General features: G+C 37.3%; 1 protein-coding gene across 1 annotated transcript in view; it reads left to right on the forward strand.

Moving 5' to 3' along the window:
• KCNN2 (potassium calcium-activated channel subfamily N member 2) overlaps positions 1 to 25,627 on the forward strand; it is a 192,418-nt gene that overhangs the window by 129,487 nt on the left and 37,304 nt on the right. The window contains exon 5 of the mRNA XM_030759610.2: positions 9,728 to 9,869. Within this exon, the coding sequence (XP_030615470.2) occupies positions 9,728 to 9,869 (142 nt within the window). The remainder of the gene's footprint in view (positions 1 to 9,727; positions 9,870 to 25,627) is intronic.

Consider the following 25,627-nt stretch of genomic DNA (forward strand, 5'->3'; position numbering starts at 1 on the left):
TTGCCACTCATATTCGCATTTATTACAACTTGTATATTACCTTATTATTTCTTGCAGTTTTCCCCCTTTCTGCATTTTAGGTTTCTCATGAATGCTTACTGTTTTTTATCCATCTTCATGTTCCCAGTGCCTCCGAAAGTTCTGTTATACATATAGAAGCTCAAATGTTACTGAATGAGAACTTCTGAAATAAAGCTAATAGTTAGTTCTCAGCTTTGACAACACATACAAATTACCAGAGGAGCTTTAAAAAACAAAAAAAATCTCTGTCATGACCCCACCCCAAGAGTTCTTGGCTTCACTGATTGAGGATGGGGCTTTTGCATAGGTAATTGTCAGTGCTTCCCAGGTGATTCTAATATGCAGCTACAGGTGTGCCCCTTTGATACGGATCAGTGGCAAATAAGAGATACATGTTACCCCTCCTTTCTGAGCCATTTGGCACTCAGCACTTTTCTCCTTTGAACCTAAATATGTCCCTTCATTGGACTTCTTTGTATATGTTTTAATTAATTGGATCACTTATTTTATTTGCTTTTGCTTTAGGTGAAAACTCCATGTACATATTTGGAGCTTGGAGGGAGATAATTTATCATGCTTCTCTGGGTCTTCAATTGGCAGACAGCAAATTATCAGCTTCATTACTGATGTGAAGCAGATCTGGATACCACCACTTGACCTATATCCCAATGGGCTGCCTGGTGTTCTGATGATTCACCACTGAGTTAGATGGAGTCATAGCTGAACCTTTATACCCTGTATTGGATCACCCCTGGCCTGGGAAGCTTACCATATAGAGAACCAAATACACCTGCTCTGTGGGCAGGCAGAGCAGAGAGAGGGCTGGAATTAACTCCTGTTCAGTTCCTTCTCCCAGATTCTCCATCCTTCCCCTCTACAAATCTGGGAGAAATAGATTGCCTCCGCCTTCCTCTCCCCCCCCACCCCCCCCACACACGTTAATACAATTAAATAATGTTAGAGGCAACCATTTTTAGTATTTATTTTTTTTAATTTTATTGAAGTATAGTTGATTTTATTTACAGTGTGTTAATTTCTGCTGTACAGCAGAGCAACTCAGTTATACATATATATACTTTTTCATATTCTTTTCTTTTATGGTTTATCACAGGATATTGAAATCATTCCCTGTGCTATACAGTAGGACCTTGTTGTTTATCCGTCCTATACATAATAGTGTGCATCTGCTAATTCCAAACTTGTAGTCCTTCCCTCTCCCACCCCCTCCCCCTTGGCAACCACAAGTCTGTTCTCTGTATCTGTGAGTCTGTTTCTGTTTCATAGATATGTTCATTTGGGTCGTGTTTTAGATTCCACATATAAGTGCTATCAGATGGTATTTGTCTTTTTCTTTCTGACTTACTTCGCTTAGTGTGATAATCTCTAAGTCCATCCATGATGCTGCAAATGGCATTATTTCATTCTTTTTTATGGCTGAGTGATAGTCCATTGTACCTGTATGTATATGTATGTATATATATGCCACATCTTCTTTATCCATTCGTCTGTCAGTGGACATTTAGGTTGTTTCCATGTCTTGCCTATTGTAAATAGAGCTGCTATGACCATAGGGGTGCATGTATCTTTTTGAATTATAGCTTTCGAAAGTTATAGCTTTTATATAGTCTGGGTATATGCTCAGGAGCGGGATTGCTGTATTATATGGCAACTCTATCTTTAGTTTTTTTGAGGAACCTCCATAGTGTTTTCCATAATGGCTGCACCAGTTTACATTCCCAACAACAGTGTAGGAGGGCTCCCTTTTCTCCACACCCTCTCCAACATTTATTATTTGTAGATTTTTTTAATGATGGCCAGTCTGACCGGTGTGAGGTGGTACCTCATTGTAGTTTCGATTTGCATTTCTCTAATAATTAGTGATGTTGAGCATCTTTTCATGTGCCTCTAAACCATCTGTATGTCTTCTTTAGAGAAATGTCTGGTTAGGTCTTCTGCCCATTTTTGGATTGGGTTGTTTTTTTGTTATTGAGTTGTATGTGCTGTTTGTATAGTTTGGAAGTTAAGCCCTTAACAGTTGCACCATTTGCAAATATTTTCTCCCAGTCTATAGGTTGTCTTTTCATTTTGTTTATGGTTTCCTTTTTGGTACAAAAGTGTGTAAGTTTGATTAGGTCCCACTTGTTTATTTTTGCTTTTATTTCTATTGCCTTGGGAGACTGACATAAGAAAACATTGGTACAATTTATGTCAGAGAATGTTTTGCCTATGTTCTCTTCTAGGAGTTTAATCGTGTCATGTCCTATATTTAAGCCTTTAAGCCATTTTGAGTTTATTTTTGTGTATGGTGCGAGGGTGTGTTCTGACTTCATTGATTTACATGTGGCTGTCACACTTTTCCAACACCACTTGCTGACAATACTGTCTTTTCTGCATTGTATATTCTTGCCTCCTTTGTTGAAGATTAATTGTTCATAGGTGTGTGAGTTTATTTCTGAGCTCTCTGTTCTGTTCCATTGACCCATACGTCTGTTGTTGCGAGGCAACCATTTTTAATGTTTATCTGTGATCTATTTTTCCCCTTTGAAACTTTCAAAGATCATCTCTCTATTCCTAGTATTTAAAATTTTACGATGATCACCCTCGGCACAGGTCTTTCATTATTCTCTGTGCAAATACTAAGTAGAACTTTCCTTTAGAGATGCCTGCCTTCCAGTTTTCCTGGAAAACTAAAGAAATTTTTAAAAATTATCATTTCTTTCCTTCCACTTCTATGTTCTCCTTTTGAAGTTAGTTGTTAGACGCTCTGTGTTCTCTGAGAATATATCTTCTTTGTTCTCCCTTTTCCCTTCTCTTTTTGTCTTTTTGTTCTACTTTCTGGGAGATTTCTACCAATTTATATTCTAATTGTATTGCAATTATTTTTTTTATTATAATTTTAAGTTTTTTAAAAGTCCCTCTTTTTTATTCTTTAATTGCACTTCTTTGTAGCATCCTATTCCTTTTATGGATGTTATATTTTCCTTTAGTTCTTCCATGATATAACTTAGAAAGTTCAGGAGTCCCACACCTCATCACCCTCCATTGTCTGGAGATTATTCTGTTTCCTCCCTTTTCCCTTCTTTCTTTCCTTTCTTTCCCATCCCATTTTTGTCAGTATCTTTTTTATAGAAAGTATACTTCCAATGTGTGCTGATCATTTGCTAGTCTTTCACGTTCAAGAGTGGGAATTGGAAACTTTGTATGGAGAGAGGAGCTTAGTGTCTGGTGAAATTCACTATGGGTGGATAAGTGGAAAGCTGCATTTTTCATTAGAAAATGCTTGCTGTTAGTAATGAATGTCTTTTCACTGAAACTATTCTGTTTCTCCAGAGAGAAATATATTCTTTCTCTGTATTAGTAAGTTCTAATATAGGGTCAAGAACAGGGAGTGAAGAAAGTAAACTGGGAATGTTGTTGTTCAGCTTGGAAACTTGAATTTAATTACCACATTTTCAGCCCCAAACATCTCTCCTGACCTTAGCTGGGGCCTGGATCAAAATCTCCAGTGTTTCCTCAGTGAACAAACCTCTATCTCCTGTTAGTTGTCTAGCAATACCAGGCAGGGGCAAGCATCTGGGCATCTATTATGCCACATACTTAGACATCATAATTTCTCCTGTTTTCAGCTTTGGACTTTACCCACTCATTGCATGACATCTGGTTTCTCCAAGTTATGAACCTTCCATGGGTTCTATAATAATCTATGCCTTTTAATTTTGGGTATTTAGGCCATTTATATTTAATGTGGTTACAGATACGCTTGGGTAAATCTGTCCTCTGGCTACTTGTTTTCTATTTGTCCCATCTAGTCTCTGTTCCTTTTTTCCATTTCTGCCTCCTTTTGGATTGCTTATCTTTTTTTATTCTATCTTATATCCTTTATAAGATTATCACTTATTACTCTTTGATGTATTATTTTAATGATTCTTTTGGGAGTTATAGCATACCTATACACTTAGGTATACTATAACTAAATTGTCACAGTTTTATCTTCCCCTGACATTGTATCACTTACTACAGTCTACCTTCAAGTGATAATGTACCACTTTACATATAGTATTTTCACTTCTCCAACCTTGCAGTTTTACTTGTGCATATCGATCAGTAAGTACTTGGATGAATATTCAAGGAGACCTTTCTACAGATCTCTGGATCTCTCTCTGTGCAGATGTTTCCTCTCTGGTTTTTCGCCCTATAAACTCATGGCTTCCCTGTATTCCCAGCTCTGTCCTCAATTTGGGGAGACCTCTGGGCTCTGCTGATTTCCATACCTGAGCTACATTCTGGAATCTTTCTTGAGGCATTAAGCTGGGGCAATTTTATGACTCACTTTGGCTGTTTACCATCTCTCAGGGATCATTGTTCTTTGTTTCTAGATTATCTATGTCTTGTTCACTATTGTTTCAAATATTTGTCTGGTTTTGTAGTTGTTTCAAGAAGCAGCATGAATTCGTCCTTTGTTGTTCCATCTTGGCTGGAAGCAGAATTCCCCATGCCCTTTTGTTTGTATAAAAATGTGTTATTTTTCATTCTCTGATTTCTCTTTTCTTTCTTTTTTTTTTCTTTTTTGTTATTGTGGGCTTATACCTTTTTTAAATTGCCTTACTATCATTTTAGCAATATTTCAGGAGAGAATGGTGGATTCAGGAGAGAGAATTGATGATAGATTGATCACATGCATTTGAATCTCCATAATACTTTTCACTATATAACTGAGGCTGACATTTGAGATCAGAGCTGAAAATTAAGGTATTTTTGCCATTCATAGTATTAATAGTATGTTTAATGGAAAAGGATTAATAAACATAGTTTGTCAGCTGTAAGCTTCCATTGTTGAATATTTTTTACATGTGTAAAAATAACATATAAGTTGCCTACAGGTCTTGGAACATAACATGACAAATCTGATTCATATTGATTGATGGTAAAGACTCATTTCTATACCTTTTTTGTACTTCTATATTTGTGATCCTGAAGGCCTAACATGTGGCCAAGGGCCAGTCAGTTTGAGAAAAAATGTTTCATATTGTCATATTAATTAATTCAATAAACACCAATTCCCTGCTCTATTCTTCTAAGTGAAGATAAAACAATGAGTAAGGCATAATCTTTGTGCTCAAATTCTTTATAATTTAGATTCTCGGGGCATGTTTGATAAGCAAAGTATGCATTATATGTGTTATGACCCATGTTGACATTGACTGATGGCATGAGAGATATCTATAAGAGGCTCCCAGGATACAGAGAAAGGACCTATGGTCCAGCCTAGAGTATCATGCTAAAAATGCTATGTGGAGTCTGGAAAAGGGGAGTTATGAGCAGAATCTCAAAGTACAAATCAGGGCTAGGAAGGTGGGGGAGGGTGGTTTTAGTCAGAAGGAAATGTACCTGTAGAGAAAGAGCTGGGGAAGAGGATGGCATAACTGCCAGCTATTACTGTGGCCAGAGCTCCTGTTACTTATGGAATGGTGCTGTGAGAGAGGCAGGAGTGATGGGCAGAGGCTGCTTCATTGAGCGGGAAGAATTCAGTAATGCTCTTGGAAAGATCACCCTTGTGAATTTAAACAAATATTATGGAAAGCTGCCATATTTGGGATTTAAGAAACAGTGGTAGACCCACAGTCAAGCATGAATGAAGAAATGAATGGAAACTAAGAAAAGGAACGTTTTACTTCTTTTAAAACATTAAAGCTGATCTTACAATCTTTAAGTCTCTAAAACATGTAATGCTGTAAAACAGCAGTAAGTCCTCTCCCTAAACGCTAAAGTCCTTTTTTAAAAAAGCTTGCGATCATTAGGCATTCCTTACACCAATTTTAATCTTCTTTAATATATTTTAATTAAACAAGCATTCATATTCATTAGAATTTGAATTTTGCCATGTGAGTCATTTCTTCAAGTCTTTCCCAGAATAGCTCCCCTTGTGGAGAAGGTCGGAATTGTCTGAGTAAGTTTGTGACGTGAACTTAAACTGTAAGAAACGTTTTGAAAATTTTTAACCGTTTAAATTGTATATACTAATCGTTCGCAGTGGTGTGACTCTGGCATAAATTCAAAACCTGGAAGTGTTCTAAGTGAAAACGTCATCCTGTTGATAAGTCTAATATTTGTTTCTGAGTTGCCAAGAAAGAAACCTTTATTGTTCTAATAGTAGGTAATGTGGTCCTAATTACCTGCCTCTTCTTGACTAGTCATGAATAAGTATACCTGAATGTAACAAAAACATGAGTATGAAATGTTATTTTTCCATTCTGATTCATTTTTCAGGTAGGTTAATTATTTATTAAGCAAAAAAGATAATTTACCATTGAACCCCAAGCCCTTAAATACCAACTCCTAGAAAGATATTTGTTTCTAATTAGGCCCTTCAATACAGCTTTACAGTATCTGACCCAATATAACATGCATAACATATAACAAATAATAACTGAATGATATAATGACATAATACTTGAGAATGGTGAAGAGTTTAATGAGGATGGAAGCAATTTGTATTTAAATTGTATTTAAAACTTGTGTACTTATCAAATGTAGGTAACTAAAGAAGAGTCAGTGAATGCTTTTTATTGTAACTTTCAAAGTCATTTACTGCTCTAAACTTTGAAAACCAAATCAAAGTGCTTCAGGAAGAACAGATGAGAAAGACTTTCACACCCTTGCCAAAGTTGAGAAGATTTACCTGTGGGCACCAGCAGTGAAGGTGCCCCTTTAAAGACCTTTGTTTACAGTATGAAATCTCAAACTCCTCTTTGTAGTTGCTCTACCAAAGGAACACCATGTGCCTAGAGATGTGTTCTGGTCACTAGCGATGTAGCAATAACTTGAGGTTATCACTCAGACGTGGTCACATTTTCTAAGTGGGTAGTGATTGAGGACACTTTTTTGATATAGAAAGGGTGAAGAGTATAGCTTTTTCAGCCAGAAAGGTTGTCCATGTCTTAAAACATCAATGTAAAATGAGAAAATGAAAGTCAAGTGTTGAACACATAGTGAGGGCTCAACACATATTTCATATGCACCAGGGAATTAGGGCCATTGGCTCTTATACATATCAAATCTTTGTGTAAATCATGATTTGTTAAGAAGAAACTTTGTCTCACAATTAAAGGTTGAATAGGCCATGAAGCTTTTGCCTCCCTTCTCTCACGTAGCCCACATCCACACCAGGGTAATGTATTCCCTATTTCAGGCAACTGCTTGATGAGGGCTATTCATAGAAAGCCCCAATATCATGAGTGGGTTATTCATCCAAAGCTTACTTCTAAGGGTCTTGTTTGAAATAAAAACCACATGACCCCATGGAAGTCTCATCACACAGGCATAGCAGGCTCCCCGAGCAGTCCACAGAGCCTGGTAGCTCATGTTGTAGCCGAACTACAGCATGGATCGCATCACCCTAATCCTATGTGCATGTTATTTAACAGAGTTTCTCAGAGGAAATGCACTCATCTGTCTTCCTTAAAAGCTAGGAATTGATCTTGTTTTTAAATTATAGTTGATTTACAATGTTGTGTTAGTTTCAGGTGTACAGCGAACTGATTCAGATAGATATATATTCTTTTCATATATATATATATACACATATCTAGATTCTTTTTCAGTTTCTTTTCCATTATAGGTTATTACAAGATATTGAATATAGTACCCTGTAGTATACAATAGATCCTTGTTGTTTATTTATTTTATGTATATTAGTGTATATCTGTTAATCCCAAACTCTTAATTTATCCCTCCCCTTTGTTAACCATAAATTTGTTTTCTATGTCCGTTTTTTTTGTAAATAAGTTCACTTGTATCATTTTCTTAGATTCCACATATAAGTGATATCATATGATATTTGTCTTCCCCTGTCTGACTTACTTCACTTAGTATGAGAATCTCTAGGTCCATCCATGTTGCTGCAAATGGCATTATTTCATTCTTTTTTTAAGGCTGAGTAATATGAGTACATCTTGACCTTCCTTTTGGCAATGACAGCCTCTCCACCCAGCCATCCTGGGAAGAGGGGACTCTGCATCTAAGTCATAGTGGCAGTTCCCTGGGGTAGAATGGTGGAGGTTGCTGCCCTCCCACCACCAGAGAATCACAGGATGCCCCTCAGCAGGGCTGGCTGCCTGTGTGCGTGCCCTTCCATTTTCTTTTTGAAGATACGGTGATGCCGTCACTCTTCCTTACTCTGGGGTTCCACTCACTCCAGGCAGAGGTTTCTCTTTCCCTAGACCAAAGTAGCAAAAAATACCATTTCTTAGTTCTCTCTTCTTTGTTAGAAAACATAGGTACCAAAGTGTTAAGCATAGGCCTTTCTGTATCCAAAGACAGAGGCAAGATCCACAGTCTCCCCTTCAGAGGTGTGATACTGCAGAGGAAAGCTTATACTCTATAAACTTCCTGCACTTTGGGCTATAGATGCAGAAGCCTTGGAATGATATGAAGAAAAGAAAAAAAAAGAGAGAGAGAATGCACTGGCCCAATGTAGGTTGTATATGGAATCAATCCTGGGGCTCGGGTCATGGGGCAGCCTCCTTGCCTCCACAGCTCTGGCTACACAGACATATCCTCGAGCTGAAAGGCAGGACTGAGTGAGTGCAAGCTAGGGGATTATCAGCATGCTTTGGAGGGCAAGAAATAAGGAAGGGAAAGCCATCCCCAGTGGTATCTGAGAGCTGGGAAGAAAGGGTGGTCCTTACAGAAGTTGGATGAAGAGCAAGGAATGTCTCTAGTGACCAGAGAGAGTCTGGGGTGTGACTGCCATGGAGGAGGGCTACTCTGCCCCATGACTACACAGAGCATGCATCCAGGGCAAGTTTCTCTAAAGTAACAACTTGCATGGCCTCACAGTTGTATGCATGGTGGATAAATAGTGCCCCACGATGGGCCAGGGTTACTGTTTAACACTGATACTTCAAGCAAAATTTTATATCTGTTTCTGATATAAAAATCCTTCTTCTCATTAGAAAAATTTGACACCTCATAGAATAATGAGGATAAATTGCATCCCTCTCCCTCTTTTTGACTATAAACTCTTTGTGTGTATCTGGTGAGGTAATAACTTATATTAAGCTCCAGTTCTGGGCATGTATTATGCAATCAAAGGTACATTTTCCATCTTCAAGGAGGATGGCTAGTACAGGACCTCCAGGTAGACAGTTACAATGTAGTCCTGTGATGGAGGAATATATGGGATACTGAGGGAGCCCGAGAAATGGGCTGGGAGGAGTGTAGACAGAAGAGGCTCCCACCTGAACTTACTTTGAAAGATGACTAGGAGTTGGCCCATTAAGAAATAAAGGTAGCAAAGGGAACACCGTGTCTCCTTTTGGTACAAAGGTGAGGAGGGAGATCGGGGCACTGCATATTGTTCCACCAGTTGGGCACATCAGTGGGCATCAAGGAAGGATGAGATGTGAGCAAGGCCAAAGCAGGATTGAAAGATAAATGTGCGTTAATCAACTTAAACCAGTGAGAAAAGCAATTTTCATATTTTACAGTTTCTCTTTCAGATTATTTTTAAAGTTGAGAAATTCTGATGTCTTTCAGATTGCTTAGGTAGAACTCCAATTTTATTTATAATAATGAGCTTTGAAAACCTCTAAATAGAGCATTTTATAGACGCTACTTAGTAAATTCACTGTATTGAATCAAGCTGCCCTTGGCAGCCCTACTCTAGATTAATTATGAAGGACTGGCTTTGTTTGCTATTTTTCAGGTACCATGATCAACAGGATGTTACTAGCAACTTCCTTGGAGCAATGTGGTTGATATCAATAACTTTTCTCTCCATTGGTTATGGTGACATGGTACCTAACACATACTGTGGGAAAGGAGTCTGTTTGCTCACTGGAATTATGGTAAGTGTCTTTTCACTTTCTGTCTCTTTGATGAACACTCAAGAAAGTACTTTAGACCATTCCATCCATGTGCATAAGTCATAGTACGCTACTTCAATTTCCAGACATCAGGAAGGCAGCATAAATAAATCAGTTCTCTGTTCGGAGAGAACATCAACAGTTCTCATCCTAATTCTCTTCGTTGTGAAGCTCCATTGAGGACAGAGTGCTGCTAGAATGCTCTTTGTGGGCTATGTGCTAATTTGATGAGCAAATCTGATCTTAGAGCTTCAGCTTCAAGGTCAGAAGTTCTTTGTTTAAGTCTGAGTTCTGCCATTTCCTATTAGCCATGTGAACTTGAGTGAAATCCTCTTCTGTGAAATGTACTTCTCTCATCTGTAAAATGTGGACCATAATAACTATCTTGCAATGTGTTGAACGGTTGAAGAATTACATTTTTTTCCAATTATATAGTTAGATAATATTTATCATTTTAACAAATACTTGTTGAGTGCCGATTATGACGCTGGCCTAGCAACTGAGAATATAGCAGGAAAGGGATGAACTCTCTCTGTCCTGCCTTCATGGAGCTTACAGGGGAATGCCTACTTTTTAAAATAATTAACAAATGATTGTTATTTACATTTGTGGCAAGTATGTGAGGAAGTAAGATTTCTGATCAGATTTGGGGGGACTGAGGGAGAAGAATGGGATCTACTAAGAGAAATAAATTCCTGGAAAGTTGACTCTTAAACTGAGGTGGGAAGGGTAGGTAGCCAGGCAAAGTGGGGGGAAGGAAGGGCATTCCAGGAAGAGGAAATAGTTTATTTGAAGAGAGTGAGGCAAGGAGGAGCTTGGTACGTTGATGTAAGGCCACCAGGCCAGGAGTGTACAGAGTAAAGAGGAAAAGTGGCATGAGGCTGGGGGTGGGAGGCCAGATCTTGGGGACCTCTTGAGTGAGGTTTGCTGCCTGTGGTGATGTGTCACTCTTCTGGGACACCTAGCAGGCTCAGACATGTTCCTTGCCCCTTACACACTATGATGTGGCCAGGGCTGGTGTGTACCATTTGTTTTAGATGTCTGAAAATGAAAGACTAGCAAATTGTCTAAAATTTATTATTATGTGGTGTGAACTTTGAAATGTCTAAGCCAGATGCACCACTTTTAGTGACCTAGGTTCTCTCCATTCCTTATCTTCTTTTTATCGTTGGATTACAGCAAAGAGCATTATCCTGATACTTGTTTGGTTCCTGCCTACAGAAGGATGTGAACTAGTACTGGAAGCTCCTTAGTCAGGAAATTCCCAGAATGTCTGAAGTTAGGCATCTCTGCCCAACGCCTTCATTGTGTCCACCCACAAGTTGGCAGGAGAGGAACAGGCTCCCCATGCGAGGGCCTTTGAATGGTAGCCAGGGCAGCGTGTACCCTTGTAGCAGCTGCCTTGGAAGATTGTTCCAAGAGTCAGAACTAGCTGGAAGGACTGAGTGCCCATGTCATACATAGAGCGGGAACATTCTTCTCCCACTTAGTAGCACTGAATAGCTAGATGTGAAAATAAAACCTGGGGGCTAATTTTAAGGTTACAGTAGTAACAAGATGACCATTCGTAGAAAATATAATTCGGGGTCATAATTTAACATTGTTTGCTTGTAAAAGAAAAGTACAGTTTTGTGAATTTTAGTGATTTTTTTTCATTAAAATTGGTATGGTCCTTTATGTTTACTCTTGGATCACTTCCTTTTTCCTCAAAAGATAGCATTTTATTATATAGTATAATGCTTTGGGAAATAAAATTTGCATGGATGTATTTTTGGAGGGCCCATAACAAGCCCACAAGGGACATGAATGATGCTATTTATAAACACAGAACTGGTAATTGCAGAGTCTTTCCCCTTATGCTTCTTAGAAACAATTTCCTTGGTTTTGCTTTTTGGCAAGATACCTCCCTTTTATTCTTGAATCAGGTATGACTCAGGGTTTATGCAAACCTCTTCATTTGCCACGGATCAGAGCCAAGTTTGAGGTTAACCTTGCCTGGATCTTGTAATACTTTTATCTTTCCTTGATTTTTTTCTCTGTCCCTAATGTCTCAAGAACAGCTCCTGCAAAATCTCATCTGATGGCACAAATTTTATATTTAGTTCATTGAACTACTTCCTTGCTTAGATGTCACTGGTGATCTTAGTTTATTTTTAGAAAATATTTTATAAACCACTTTTAATTTATATGGACACCAAAATGTTATATGCAGTGAAATTTACAGTGACTTCACTGCTGTCCTCTAAGCTCATGGTGAAAACAGGCCTTCTGTCCTTAAGCTGAGGAGCTCCATTCCATCTCCCTCTTAAGGAACAGACATTTCTTAATTGACCCGATCAAAAATTGTTTACTTGCATATAGAGAAATTGAGTGCTCTTTGACTAGCCTAATTGAAATACTGTGTAGAGTTGCATTGTCTCTATCCATCGGCCAAATAAATTCCCACAGAGTCAGGCCACAGAACAGTCTTCTGGGGGTGAGCTTCTGGGAATTGGTTATATCCCATGTAAATTTCCTGGGGATGAAGAGCCTATGTATTACAGTTACCTAGAAACTATTACAGAGAGTGGCTGATGAATATAGTTTCCTAAGACATAAATTTTTTTCAGAGTCTATAGAAAAGGTTAGTTTCCTTTAGATGAACTGTGTTTCTCTTTTGTGAGACAATTTTTTTTTTTTTTTTTGCTTTTGATATCAGGAAGTTTAAATACCAGTTTGTTACTTTGGGATTGTCTAAGCTAGATATGACTTCTTTTAAAATTTCAGGCTTTTTTTTTTCTTTTACCTTTTTTTTTTTTCTTTCTTTTTCCAGCCTATTCTCCCCGGGACTTTTGCAATGCATGTTTAGGTAAAATACATATTGTCACATTTCTCATGAGTCATCTCTCTGGCCTTTAATAAATTGTGAAAAAGAAACGCAATTCACAATACTCCTGGGAGAGCACAGGGTCATCCCTGAATCATCTTGTGTATTGTCTCTGAAGTACTATGATTCTTTGTGTTCTTTTATATTTCAATTTTCTTGTTCTTGTGTTTAGGAAATTTTGATAGAATTTATACCTTTATGTGTTTTTTTTTTCACTTTGAAGTAAAATACAGTTGATCTGAATGCTGATACCTACAAAGCTTTCCTATTTCAAAAATGTAGACATAAAGAAATTAGCACTGCATTATTTCTTCATAAAGCTAATGAATTATTTCATAGGATCATCTTAGATGTTCACATTTCATTGGTAAAAACTCAAAATTAAAATGTAATTTAAAATTTTTAAATAACTTAATTTATGTCATGAGTTATATTTTTGGGAGCCAAGGACATTAAGATTTAGGACATTTCAGCCATGGTCTTGGCAGAAATATATTGTTAAACCATGAGGAGAGAGAGTTTTCCAGAATATTTCTAAGAGAGAAACAAATGGTCTTATCAAAAAATAACTTCTCCTTGCCTGAAATGTAAATTGTAAATCCAAGACAATCATGCAAAGCTTTTTAAATGAGTTTTAGGTTGTGTTTACAATGCTATACATAGATGATTATGAAAATACTAAAACAAGTGGACTTCATATACTGAAATGCCTGAACAAGAATTCCATTGTGATAGATCAAACAAGTCAAGTAGAAATTTTTGTTTTACCAAGACCTAACTAATATTAGAGCTTAAGAGACAAAGATCTCTTCCTTTCCCCTGGGTATTATTTTAAAAACCTAAGATCATAGGATTGCCTAATAGACAAGGTCCCTCATTACCCTTCAAGAGAAAACTATTATGGTTGCAATTACTTACTTTTTCCTTATTCTTCTATCCTTCCTCTTTTTTAAAAAATGTTATTGAAATATAGTTTTTTTACAACGTTGTATTTCTTCTGTACAGCACAGTGACTCAGTTATACATAATATATATTCTTTTTCATATTCTTTTTCCTTTATGGTTTGTCACAGGATATTGAATATAGTATAGTTCCCTATGTTATACAGTAGAATCTTGTTGTTTACCGATCGTATATATAATAGTTTGCCTCTACTAATCCCAAACTCCCAATTCTTCCCTCCCCTATCCCACCCGCCTTGGCAACCAAAAGTTCGTTCTCTATGTCTGTGAGTCGGTTTTTGTTTTATAGATATGTTGATTTGTGTGGTATCTTAGATTCCACATGTGATATCATATGGTACTTGTCTTTTTCTTTCTGACTCACTTTGCTTAGTATGATAATCTCTAGGCCCATCCATGTTGCTGCAAATGGCATTATTTTATTCTTCTTTATGGCTTAGTAGTATTCCATTGTGTGTGTGTGTGTGTGTGTGTGTGTATATATATATATATATATATATATATATACACCACATCTTCTTTATCCATTCATCTGTTGATGGACATTTAGGTTGTTTCCATGTCTTGGCTATTGTAAATAGTGCTGCTATGAACCTAGGGGTACTTGTATCTTTTTGAATTATAGTTTTGTCTGGATATATGCCCAGGAGTGGGATTGCTGGATCATATGGCAACTCTACTTTTAGTTTTCTGAGGAACTTCCATACTGTTTTCCATAGTGGCTGCACCAACTTACATTCCCACCAACAGTGTAGGAGGGTTCCCTTTTCTCCAAACCCTCTGCAGCATTTGTTATTTGTAGACTTTTTAATAATGGCCATTCTGACTGGTGTGAGGTGGTACCTCATTGTAGCTTTGATTTGCATTTCTATAATAATTAGTGATGTTGAGCATCTTTTTCATGTGCCATCTGTATGTCTTGGCCATCTGTATGTCTTCTTTGGAGAAATGTCTATTTAGGTCTTCTGCCCATTTTTTGATTGGGTTGTTTGGTTTTTTTGGAGATTAAGCCCTTGTTGGTCACATCATTTTCAAATATTTTCTCCCATTCCATAGGTTATTTCATTTTGTTTATAGTTTCCTTTGCTGTGCAATGGCTTTTAAGTTTGATTAGGTCCATTTGCTTATTTTTGTTTTTATGTCTTTTGCCTTGGAAGGCTGACCCAAGAAAACATTGGTACAATTTATGTCAGAGAATGTTTTGCCTATGTTCTCTTCTAGGAGTTTTATGGTGTCTTGTCTTATAGTTTAGGTCTTTGAGCCATTTTGAGTTTATTTTTGTGTACGGTGTGAGCGTGGGTCCTAACTTCATTGATTTACATGGGGCTGTCCAACTTTCACAACACCACTTGCTGAAGAGACTGTCTTTTCTCCATTGTATATTCTTGCCTCCTTTGTTGAAGATTAATCACTTATAGGTGTGCAGGTTTATTTCTGGGTTCTCTATTATGTTCCATTTATCTGTGTGTCTGTTTTTGTGCCAATACCTTGCTGTTTTGATTACTATAGCCTTGTAGTATCGTCTTAAGTCTGGGAGGTTTATGCCTCCAGCTTTGTTCTTTTTCCTCGGGATTGCTTTGGCAATTCTGGGTCTTTTATGGTTCCGTATAAATTTTAGAATTATTTGCTCTATTTCTGTGAAAAATGTCATGGGTAATTTAATAGGGATCACATTGAATCTGTAGATTGCTTTGGGTAGTATGCTCATTTTAATAGTATTAATTCTTTCAATCCAAGAGCATGGGATAGCTTTCCATTTCTTTGAATCATCTTTAATTTCCTGTATTAATGCTCTGTAGTTCTCAGCATACAAGTCTTTCATGTCCTTGGTGAGATTTATTCCTAAGTATTTTTTTTTGGTGCAATTTTAAAAGGGATTGCTAGTTTGCATTCCCTTTCTTATACTTCATTATTAGTGTAAAGAAATGCAACCAATTTCTGTATGTTAATCTTGTATCCTGCTACCTTGCTGAATTAGTTTATCAGTTTTAGTAGTTTTTGTGTGGAGTCTTTAGGGTCTTCTATATATATTATCATGTTATCTGCATAATGACAATTTTACCTCTTCCTACGAAACTGAATAACTTTTATTTCTTTTTCTTGTCTGATTGCTGTGGCTAGGACTTCCACTACAGTGTTGAAGAGAAGTGGTGAGAGTGGGCATCCTTGTCTTGTTCCAGATTTTAGCGGGAAGGCTTTCAGCTTTTCACCATTGTGTATTATACTGGCTGTGGGTTTGTCATAAATAGCTTTTATGTCAACATATGTTCCCTCTATACCCACTTTCATAAGGGTTTTTATCATGAATAGATGCTGAATTTTATCAAATGTTTTTTCTGCATTTGTTGAGATGATCATGTGGTTTTTGTCTTTTCTTTTGTTGATGTGGAGTATCACATTGATTGATTTGTGTGTGTTGAACCATCCTTGTGAACCTGGGATGAATCCCACTTGGTCGTGGTGTATGACATTTCTTATGTGCTGTTGGATTCACTTTGCTAATATTTTGTTCAGAATTGTCACATCTATATTCATCAAAGATATTGGACTATAATTTTCTTTTTTGTTAGTGTTTTTGTCTGGTTTTGGCGTCAGCGTGATTGTGGCTTCATAGAATGTCTTTGGGAGTATTCCTTCATCTTCAATCTCTTGGAAGAGTTTGAGAGGAATCAGTATAAGTTTTTCTTTGTATGTTTGGTAGAATTTCCCAGTGAAGCCATCTGGTCCTGAACTTTTGTTTGTAGTGAGTTTTTTTATTACTGATTCGATTTCATTTCTAGTGATTGGTCTGTTCAAGTTATCTATTTCTTCTTGATTCAGTTTTGGTGGGCTGTATGTTTCTAGAAAGTTGTTCATTTTTTTGAAGTTGTCAAATTTGTTGGCATATAATTGTTCATAGTATTCTCATGTTTTTTTGTATTTCTACTGTATCTGTTGTGATTTCTCCTCTTTGATTTCTTATTTTATTTATTTATTTGGGTCATCTCTCTTTCTTCATGGTGAGCCTAGCCAGAGGTTTGTAAATTTTCTTACCCTTTCAAAGAACGAGCTCTTGGTTTTATTAATTTCTTCTTTTGTTTTTTAATCTATTTTATTTACTTCCTCGCTGATCTTTATTATCTCCTTCCTTCTGCTGACTTTAGGTTTTGTTTATTGTTCATTTTATAATTCTTTTAGACGGGTTAGATTGTTTGAGATTTTTCTTGTTCCTTAAGGAAGGCCTGTATTACTATGAACTTCCCTCTAAGAATTGCCTTTGCTGAATGCCATGGATTTTGTATGGTTGTGTTTTCATTGTCATTTGCCTCAAGGTATTTTTTAATTTCTTCTTTGATTTCATCATTGACCCATTGGTTTTATAGTAGCATGTTGTTTAGTCTCCATGTAATTGTGTTTTTTTCTCATTTCTTTTCTGTGGTTGATTTCTAGTTTCATGCCATTATGGTCAGAAAAGATGCTTGAAATCATTTCTATACTCTTCAATTTGCTGAGGCTTGTTTTGTGCCCAAGCATGTGGTCAATCCTAGAGAATGTTCCATGTGCACTTGTAAAGAATGTGTATTCTGCTTTTTTTTGGATGTAATGTCCTAATTAAGTCTAACTGTTATGTTGTATCATTTAAGATCTCTGTTGCCTTATTGATTTTCTCTCTTGAAGATCTATCTTTTGATGTGAGTGGGGTGTTAAAGTCTCCTAATATTATTGTATTCCTGTCAATTTCTCCCTTTATGTCTGTTAGCATTTGTTTTATGTATTCGGGTGTACATATATTGGGTGCATATATATTGACAAGTGTAATATTCTCTCCTTGTATTGATCCTTTTATCATTATATAGTGTCCTTCTTTATCTTTCTTTATAGCCTTTGTTTTAAAGTCTATTTTGTCTGATATAAGCATTGTGCCCCCCCCACTTTCTTGTCCTTTCCATTTGCATGAAATATCTTTTTCCATCCCCTCACTTTTAATTTATCTGTGCTTTGCCCTAAAGTGTGTCTCTTGTAGGCAGAATATTGTAGGATCTTGTTTTTTTATCCAGTCTACCACTCTGTGTCTTTTGATTGGAGCATTTAGTCCATTGACATTTAAGGTAATTATTGATAGATATGTATTTATTGCCATTTTAACCTTGTTTTTCCATTGATTTTATATTTCTTCTTTGTCCCTTTCTTTTTCTTTTTGTTTTTCCTTTTGTAGTTTAATTATTTTCTTTTGTATTATGCTTATGTTCTCTTCTTTTTGGTTTTTGTGACTCTATTGTGTGTTTTTGATTTGTGCTGTGTTTGTTAAGTATGATAACCCCTTTCTATATCTACTTGCTTTATACTGGTAGTCATATAGGCTCAAACACATTCTAGAAAAAAAAATCTACATTTTCTTATTCTTTTCCCTCACATTTTATGATTTCGATGTCCTATTTTGGATCTTCATTTTCATCCTTTTTCTGTTCATTGTGGTTATTGCTTTCACAGAATTTTTTTGATTTTTTTAATCTGTGTACTGTCTTATTTAAGTGATTTACTTTCCAATTGTGATTTTGTCTTTTCTACAGATTCTTGCTACTTTTCTATTTAGAGAAGACCTTTCCATATTTTCTTTAGGGTAGGTTTAGTATTGCTGTATTCTTTTAGTTTTTACCTGTCTAAAAAATTCTTTATTTCTCCATCTATTCTAAATGATAATCTTGCTGGGTAGAGTATCCTAGGTTGCAGATTTTTCCCTTTTAGGACTTTGAATATATCTTGTTACTCCCTTCTGGCCTGCATCATTTCTGTAGAGAAATCCGCTAATAGCCTTATGGGGGGTTGCCTTGCAATTAATTCTTTGTTTTTTTCTTGCTGCCTTTAGAATCCTCTTTAACTTTTGCCATTCTTATTATAATATGTCTTGGTGTAGGTCTATTTGGGTTTATCTTGTTCAGGACCCTCTGTGCTTCCTGTATCTGGATATGTTTCCTTCTTTAGTTTTGGGAAGTTTTCAGCCATAATTTCTTCAAATACATTTTCAATTCTCTATTCTCTTTCTGGGATCTCTATTATGTGTAGATTGGCATGCTTTATGTTATCCCATAGGTCTCCTATACTGCTTTCTTTCTGTTTTCATTTGGGTTTCTGTCTGCTGTCCTGATTGGGTGATTTCCATTATTCTATCTTCTAGATCACTAATTTGTTCTTCTGCATTATGCATTCTGCTATTCATAGACTTTAGTTCAGCTTTTGTTTCTTCAAATGAATTCTCTAATTTTTCTTGGCTCCTCCTTATAGTTTCTAGTTCCTTTTTACAGTAATCTACATTTCTGTCAATAGCCTTTCTTAATTCCTTCAGATTTTTCATTATCTCCTTTTTGAACTCGATGACTGTTAGACTGAAGGGAGCTGTTTCATTGTTTGTTCTTTCAGGGGAATTATCTCGACCTTTTAATTGGGAGTGGTTTCTCTGCTTTCATTTTACTTATGTTTCTGTTGCTCTATGAGTTTAGGAGGAACAATTATCTACTGTGGTCTTGGAGGACTATTTTTATGTGGGAACGTCCCTGACGTCCCTGTGTAGCCTGCATATCAACTCATTAATATTTTTCGGTGTGAAGGCTGTTTTTAGTATGGATGACTGCCACCTCTTTCCTCAGTGTATTCTGGCTGTTATCCCCTTGATAGGAGGTGTGACTGACGTTGTGGTGACCAGAGCCTGCACTGGATATTGAGCAGGGCCTCCTCTTTGCTCTGTGGCTGTCACTGACCTGTCCAGGGCAGAGTGTGCTCCCTAGTTGTTGGAGTAGAAGACCCCAGCTCCATTTCTGAGCTGCATTTCTGATATGCAGGGTGAGGTAGGCGGGATTGGACTGCTCCCACGGGGAGAGAAGCCACTGAGTATTCCTCCACTGGGCCTGTTCACCCGTGAGTGTACTCTGCTATGTCACTTTCATCCATTGAGCAGGCTCACAAAGCACACTGTTGTTAGCACTGCCCTTGGCCCCTCTGTAACCATGGGTATGCTGACTATCAGCCCTGGTGCTTCTCAGTCTTTGTTTTTCACAAAGCTACCAGCACAGGTCCGCTGAAGTCAGGTCCCAGGACTGCAGTCGTCACACACCTGGACCCACTGTGGGAGCTATGGAGGCATCTCAGACCCTGGCCCAGCCCAGCCCCCATGTGTACGTGCCCACAAAGCCCACAGCTGCTAAGGCCAGACCCGTCCCAGCCGTGGGAGCACCAGTTGTCCGTTCAGATGTTCCACAGGCACTGCGTTTACAAAGCCAGCTGCGGAGGTGTGAATCTGCGGTTTGCACAGCCGTGGGCAAAGATTTCAGCTCTGCTTCCTAAATTGCACAGCCCCTTTCGTCCTACCCCATTACTTGGAGATCTTTCTTGTCCTTTCAGATGTTTGAGGTGTTCTGCTAGTGTTCAGTAGGTGTTCTGTGAGAAATGTTCCATTTGTACATGTATTCTTGATGTATTTGTGGGAAGAGGTGAGTTCCATGTCCTACTACTCCGCCATCTTGATTCTGATCCCCTATCCTTCCACTTTTTGAGGAGGTGCTGAGGATTTATTGTTTTGGATGTCATGATAAACTCTGGGATGAAGTTTAAATGGCTTTATCCTTTTGGTTGAAGGCAGGCAAATAACAGTGTTACATCATGGTGTCTTAGCTTTTTGTCAGTACCAGCTAGTTTCTCAGTATCTCCAACTTTATAATAAAGTAATTGATTTGCTTAGCATTTAAAAAGTTACCCTATCTACCATTTTATATCTGTACATAAAGATACAACACAAGGGCTTCCCTGGTGGCACAGTGGTTGAGAGCCCGCCTGCCGATGCAGGGGACATGGGTTCGTGCCCCGGTCCGGGAAGATCCCACATGCCATGGATCGGCTGGGCCCGTGAGCCATGGCCGCTGAGCCTGCGCGGCCGGAGCCAGTGCTCCACAACGGGAGAGGCCCCAACAGTGAGAGGCCCACGTACTGCAAAAAAAAAAAAAAAAAAAAAAAAGATACAACACAAGCTGAATGCTATCATTTTTCCTTACCTATGGGTATATATGTTTGTTTCAAGAGTAGAATACAGCCTCATTGGTAAGAGTATCTCTAGTCTTATATTAAAATGAAAGTCATTCATTTTTAATTTTTGCTTCTCTACTTTTGTAAAATTATGACATCTCCTGTTGGCCCTTTAACTATTTAGAGTATGGATGACTGAATTTTTTGGCATAAATTATTTTTAAATATGGAGTAATATCTGCACAGTCCTAGGGATACTGGTTATTATCTGATAAGTGGTCCTCTACTGATAGTGACCTGTAAACCCTAGATTTCAACAAGTCCACTATGTATTTCTCAACAAAAGTGAGGTGACTTCAGATATGACCAATTTAAGCTTTTTCCATCCCATCAGTAATTCTGTATAAACAAAAGCAATGCATAAAGGTTTTCCACTTTGTAATAATTTAAAAATCACACCAGTTAATTTTTAAAATTTTATTCAGGGAGCAAAAATAAAACAGTAATCACTTTTTTACACCACATTAGGATAAGAACACTTCATAATTGTCATCATCAAATTTACCAGGTATCAAAGAGTCTTGATTTAAGGTCACGTGGCATCTCAGTCAATTGTCAGAGTTCAGTAGTTTTCACCCTGAAGGATAGTAACACTACCGTGTTAATTCAATCAGAAGATATTCCAAAAGAGAGCCATAAATTAGCCAGAGCTTATAGTAAGAGAATGACTGGTATTAAAGAAGGCTAAACCTAAAGTATGATTATATTCCTGCTACTTCCTGTCTTTGCATTTAAGGATTACTTTTACCCTGCCAGTAGAAGTAGGAGCCCTGAAAAACTAGACTAGAGCCATTCCTTGGTGTTGCATGTGTGAATAAGGAAAAAATAAATCCCAGGATCTTTTATATGTCTTGTACAATTTGATATGAGGTGTTTAATATCAAATAATAACCTTGAAGAGGTTTTTACCTTACTTTTTGTTTTTTGGTACTTTCTGGCATGTTCATTGAATCTCATCAAATAAAGCCTCATTGAAGAGAGCGTATCTTTAAATTCTTACCATAATTTCTGTTTTGTGCAGAGCAGCTGGAGGGGATGATGGGCCTTTTCAGTCCTAAAGCTAAATTCCCCACCATTGCCCTAAGCAGACCTTCACTTCTCCCCAAGAAAATTTCTTAAGAAATAAGACAGCTGCTTTTTTCCAGGTACAGGCAAGTATAGCTGAAAGTTGTTGTGACCTTCTAGTATTCGACTCATATTGTCTCTACAATTCCACCTACATTTTCTAAACTATCAGCACTTTGAATTGGCAGAGCTGCCCTTCCTGTCTCTGAAATGCGTGCGCTCACATTGGCACCATTGCTAATAAGGAGATTTAAACCTGAGGATGACTCATTGTTAATGACCCATCTTATGTACCACTTCCTCTTTCCAGCCACCAAAGCACACAAGAAGGAGCTAACCAAGCAAATGACTCTAAAGGAGAGTTGGGGTTCCTAAACCCAGGTTTTATCACTTAACTCAAAAACCCACACACACCTTCTCCCCTCTTCTTTAGGATGAGAACATTTTAACTGACCTCTGCCCTCCTATCAACAATACAGTTGACCCTTGAACAACACCAGTTTGAACTGCCTGGATCCACTTATTACAGATATTTTTCAGTAGTAAATTCTGTAGTACTACACAATCCATGGTTGATTGAATTCACAGCTATGGAGGGTCCACTATAAGTTATACTCGGATTTTCAACAACAAGGAGGGTGGGCATCCCTAACCCCCTTCTTGTTCAAGGGCCAACTGTATTTGAAGATACCCAGAGGGAATTTATCTTCAAAGTTATCTTGAATGTTGTTTATTTTCATAACCTAAAGAGATCTTGTAAAACTCCAATGGGATATTATACTGAAGCTGAATGTTTTATAGAATCCTTCTTACTTGCCAGAAATGCTTGTTTTATGTATCTTTATGAAAGAATAATTGTCAGGCAAGTGCACTAAAAAAGGTATTTATTTTTCTAGGATATTGAATCAGTCAACCCCAGGGACAAAAACATGGGTAATGTTTTCAAGTACTCATTTTACCTTCCCTTTGAAGAACAAGTTAATATTTTAAAATGCAAGTTAATCTTTAACTTAGGTGCATTTTCAGTAGAAAGCATGATTTTTTCAAAATATGTTAAGAAATTTTCATTAGTGATAGGCAATCAATCAGCTATCAAACTAAAGTTTGGCCTTTTAGGAGCTATTGTAAGACCCAGGATGATAATTAATTTAACACTGGAATAATTGGAACTTTAGCAATTTTTGGCAGAATGCTTCTCTGTGATGGTGAGTATTCTGGGATTTCCCCCCAAATTATAAATTTTATTATTATTATGTTGAATCTTTGGCAGATGCCTTTTTAAATAAGAAAAGAATCAAAACCTTTCCCCGGTGTGCTATTAAAGGAATTTCCCTCTCCATAGCCTTGTGTATTAAGTTATTAAAGCTTGATCCCAAAGTGGTATTTCAAAATCATTCTTAAAAGTGTTAGTAGGATCAGCATCACCAGTGATCTAAAGTAAAAATATGTCACTTCTCTGAATTTTTCAAACACTGTGTGATAAATGATCTTGGGGAAAACGAGCTGCTTGAACTTCTTTTAAATTCTAGGGACCGACATGGCTTTCAATGTATGTGCTATATTAGAGAAGAATACAACAGAGAAGGGCACTACATCTTAATTTATTTTTTTTATTGAAGTAGAGTTGATTTACAACGTTGTGCTAATTTCTGCTGTACAAAAGTCACTCAGTTATACACGTATATACATTCTTTTTCATATTCTTTTTCATTATGGTTTAACACAGGTTATTGAATATAGTTCCCTGTACTATACAGTAGGGACCTGGTTGTTTATCCATTCTAAATGTAACAGTTTATATCTACTAAACTCAAACTCCCAGTCCATCCCTCTCCCTCCCCACCTCCCCCTTGGCAACCACAAGTCTGATGTCTATGTCTGTGAGTCTGTTTCTGTTTTGTAGATAGGTTCATTTGTGCCATATTTTAGATTCCACATATAAGTGATATCATATAGTATTTCTCTTTCTCTGTCAGACTTCACTTAGTATGATAATCTCTAGTTGCATCCATGTTGCTGCAAATGGCATTATTTCATTCTTTTTTATGGCTGAGTAATATTCCATTGTGTATATCTACCACATCTTCTTTATCCATTCCTCTGTCATTGGACATTTAGGCTGTTCCCATGTCTTGGCTATTGCAAATAGTGCTGCTGTGAATATATGGGTGCATGTATCTTTTTGAATGTAGTTCTGTCTGGATATATGCCCAGGAATGGGATTGCTGGATCATATGGCAACTCTAGTTTTTTTAAGAACCTGCATACTCTTGTCTGTAGTGGTTGTACCAATTTACATTCCCACCAACAACGTAGGAGGGTTCCTTTTTCTTCACACCCTCTCCAGCATTTGTCATTTGTAGACTTTTTGGCCATTCTGACTGGTGTGAGGTGATACCTCATTGTAGTTTTAATTTGCATTTCTCTAATAATTAGTGATGTTGAGCATCTTTTCATGTGACTCTTGGTCATCTGTATGTTTTCTTTGGAGAAATGTCTGGTTAGGTGTTCTGCCCATTTTTCGATTGAGTCGTTTTTTTTTTCTTTTGGCTGCATTGGGTCTTTGTTGCTGTGTGTGGGCTTTCTCTAGTTGCAGCAAATGGGGGCTACTCTTTATTGCAGTGCGTGGGCTTCTCATTGTGGTGATTTCTCTTGTTGCGGAGCATGGGCTCTAGGCACGTGGGCTCAGTAGTTGTGGCTCGTGGGCTCTAGAGCACAGGCTCAGTAGCTGTGGTGCATGGGCTTATTTGCTCGTGGCCAGTGCGATCTTCCCGGACCAGGGCCTGAACCTGTGTCCCCTGCATTGACAGGTGGATTCTTAACCACTGCGCCACCAGGGAAGTCCCTGGTTTTTTGATATTGAGTTGTATGAGCTGTTCGTATATTTTGGAGATTAAGCCCTTGTCGGTCGCATTGTTTACAAATATTTTCTCCCATTCTGTAGATTGTCTTTTTTTTTACAGTTTCGTTTGCTATGCAGGCACTGCATTTTAATTTGGCAGCATCTAAGACTCTCCAGGTGTTGGGATTCAACTATAGCTTATGTGTTCTGATTGTCATTTGTCTGTTCACTTTGATCTGGCACAACGAACATTAACACTTACTTATCTTTTCTAAGGACAAGGCCTCTCTCCCCCAGTCCTCCTCTCTCTCTTGCAACATCTAATTTGTTAGAAGGAAAGATGATAAACTAGCCAAGGAAAACCTAAACCTTTGACTTTAATGTATTGGCGTCATAAACACCATGTTTTGTTTTTTATTTAGTTTTTAGTTGTCTGAGCATCTTGAAGTGGCAAGTTAGTGATTTGCTTAGCTTTTTCTTAACATAAATGAAATGAGAGAAAAGTAACCAGGATACATTTTCTGACTTTGGTGAAAGGACTATGACTCATCTTGTTAAAGGCATGCAGGGATCTTAATTTCAGAGAATAACATATGTTAGTCCCAACTGTTTCTATATCCATTGTGATCATGACAAGATTTGGAGAAAATGTTGTAAAAGCATATTTACTTTCATTCTATTCATTTTATGGAGCAGAATAGTGCAGGAAATAGACACTGAGTGGACAATAACATCATGCCATTACTTAAATTACTATAACAATTAATGTGTTGGCAGGAACTTACCTTGCACCTTTCAGGGGTAAGCCAGCTTCATTTTGCATAACTCTAAAAGTTTTTTTTTTTAAGTTACTTTTTTGAAACCCGATTCTATACATATCAAAACTTCTTATGATTTATTAAGAACCTGGGGAGGTATAAGACTTACATATAAGGAGTAATGGACTTTGAA

Source organism: Delphinapterus leucas, chromosome 3, assembly GCF_059928025.1.
Source record: "Delphinapterus leucas isolate spDelLeu-1000000601 "Yukka" chromosome 3, BTC_Dleu_Yukka2, whole genome shotgun sequence".
Taxonomy (NCBI): Eukaryota; Metazoa; Chordata; class Mammalia; order Artiodactyla; family Monodontidae; genus Delphinapterus; species Delphinapterus leucas.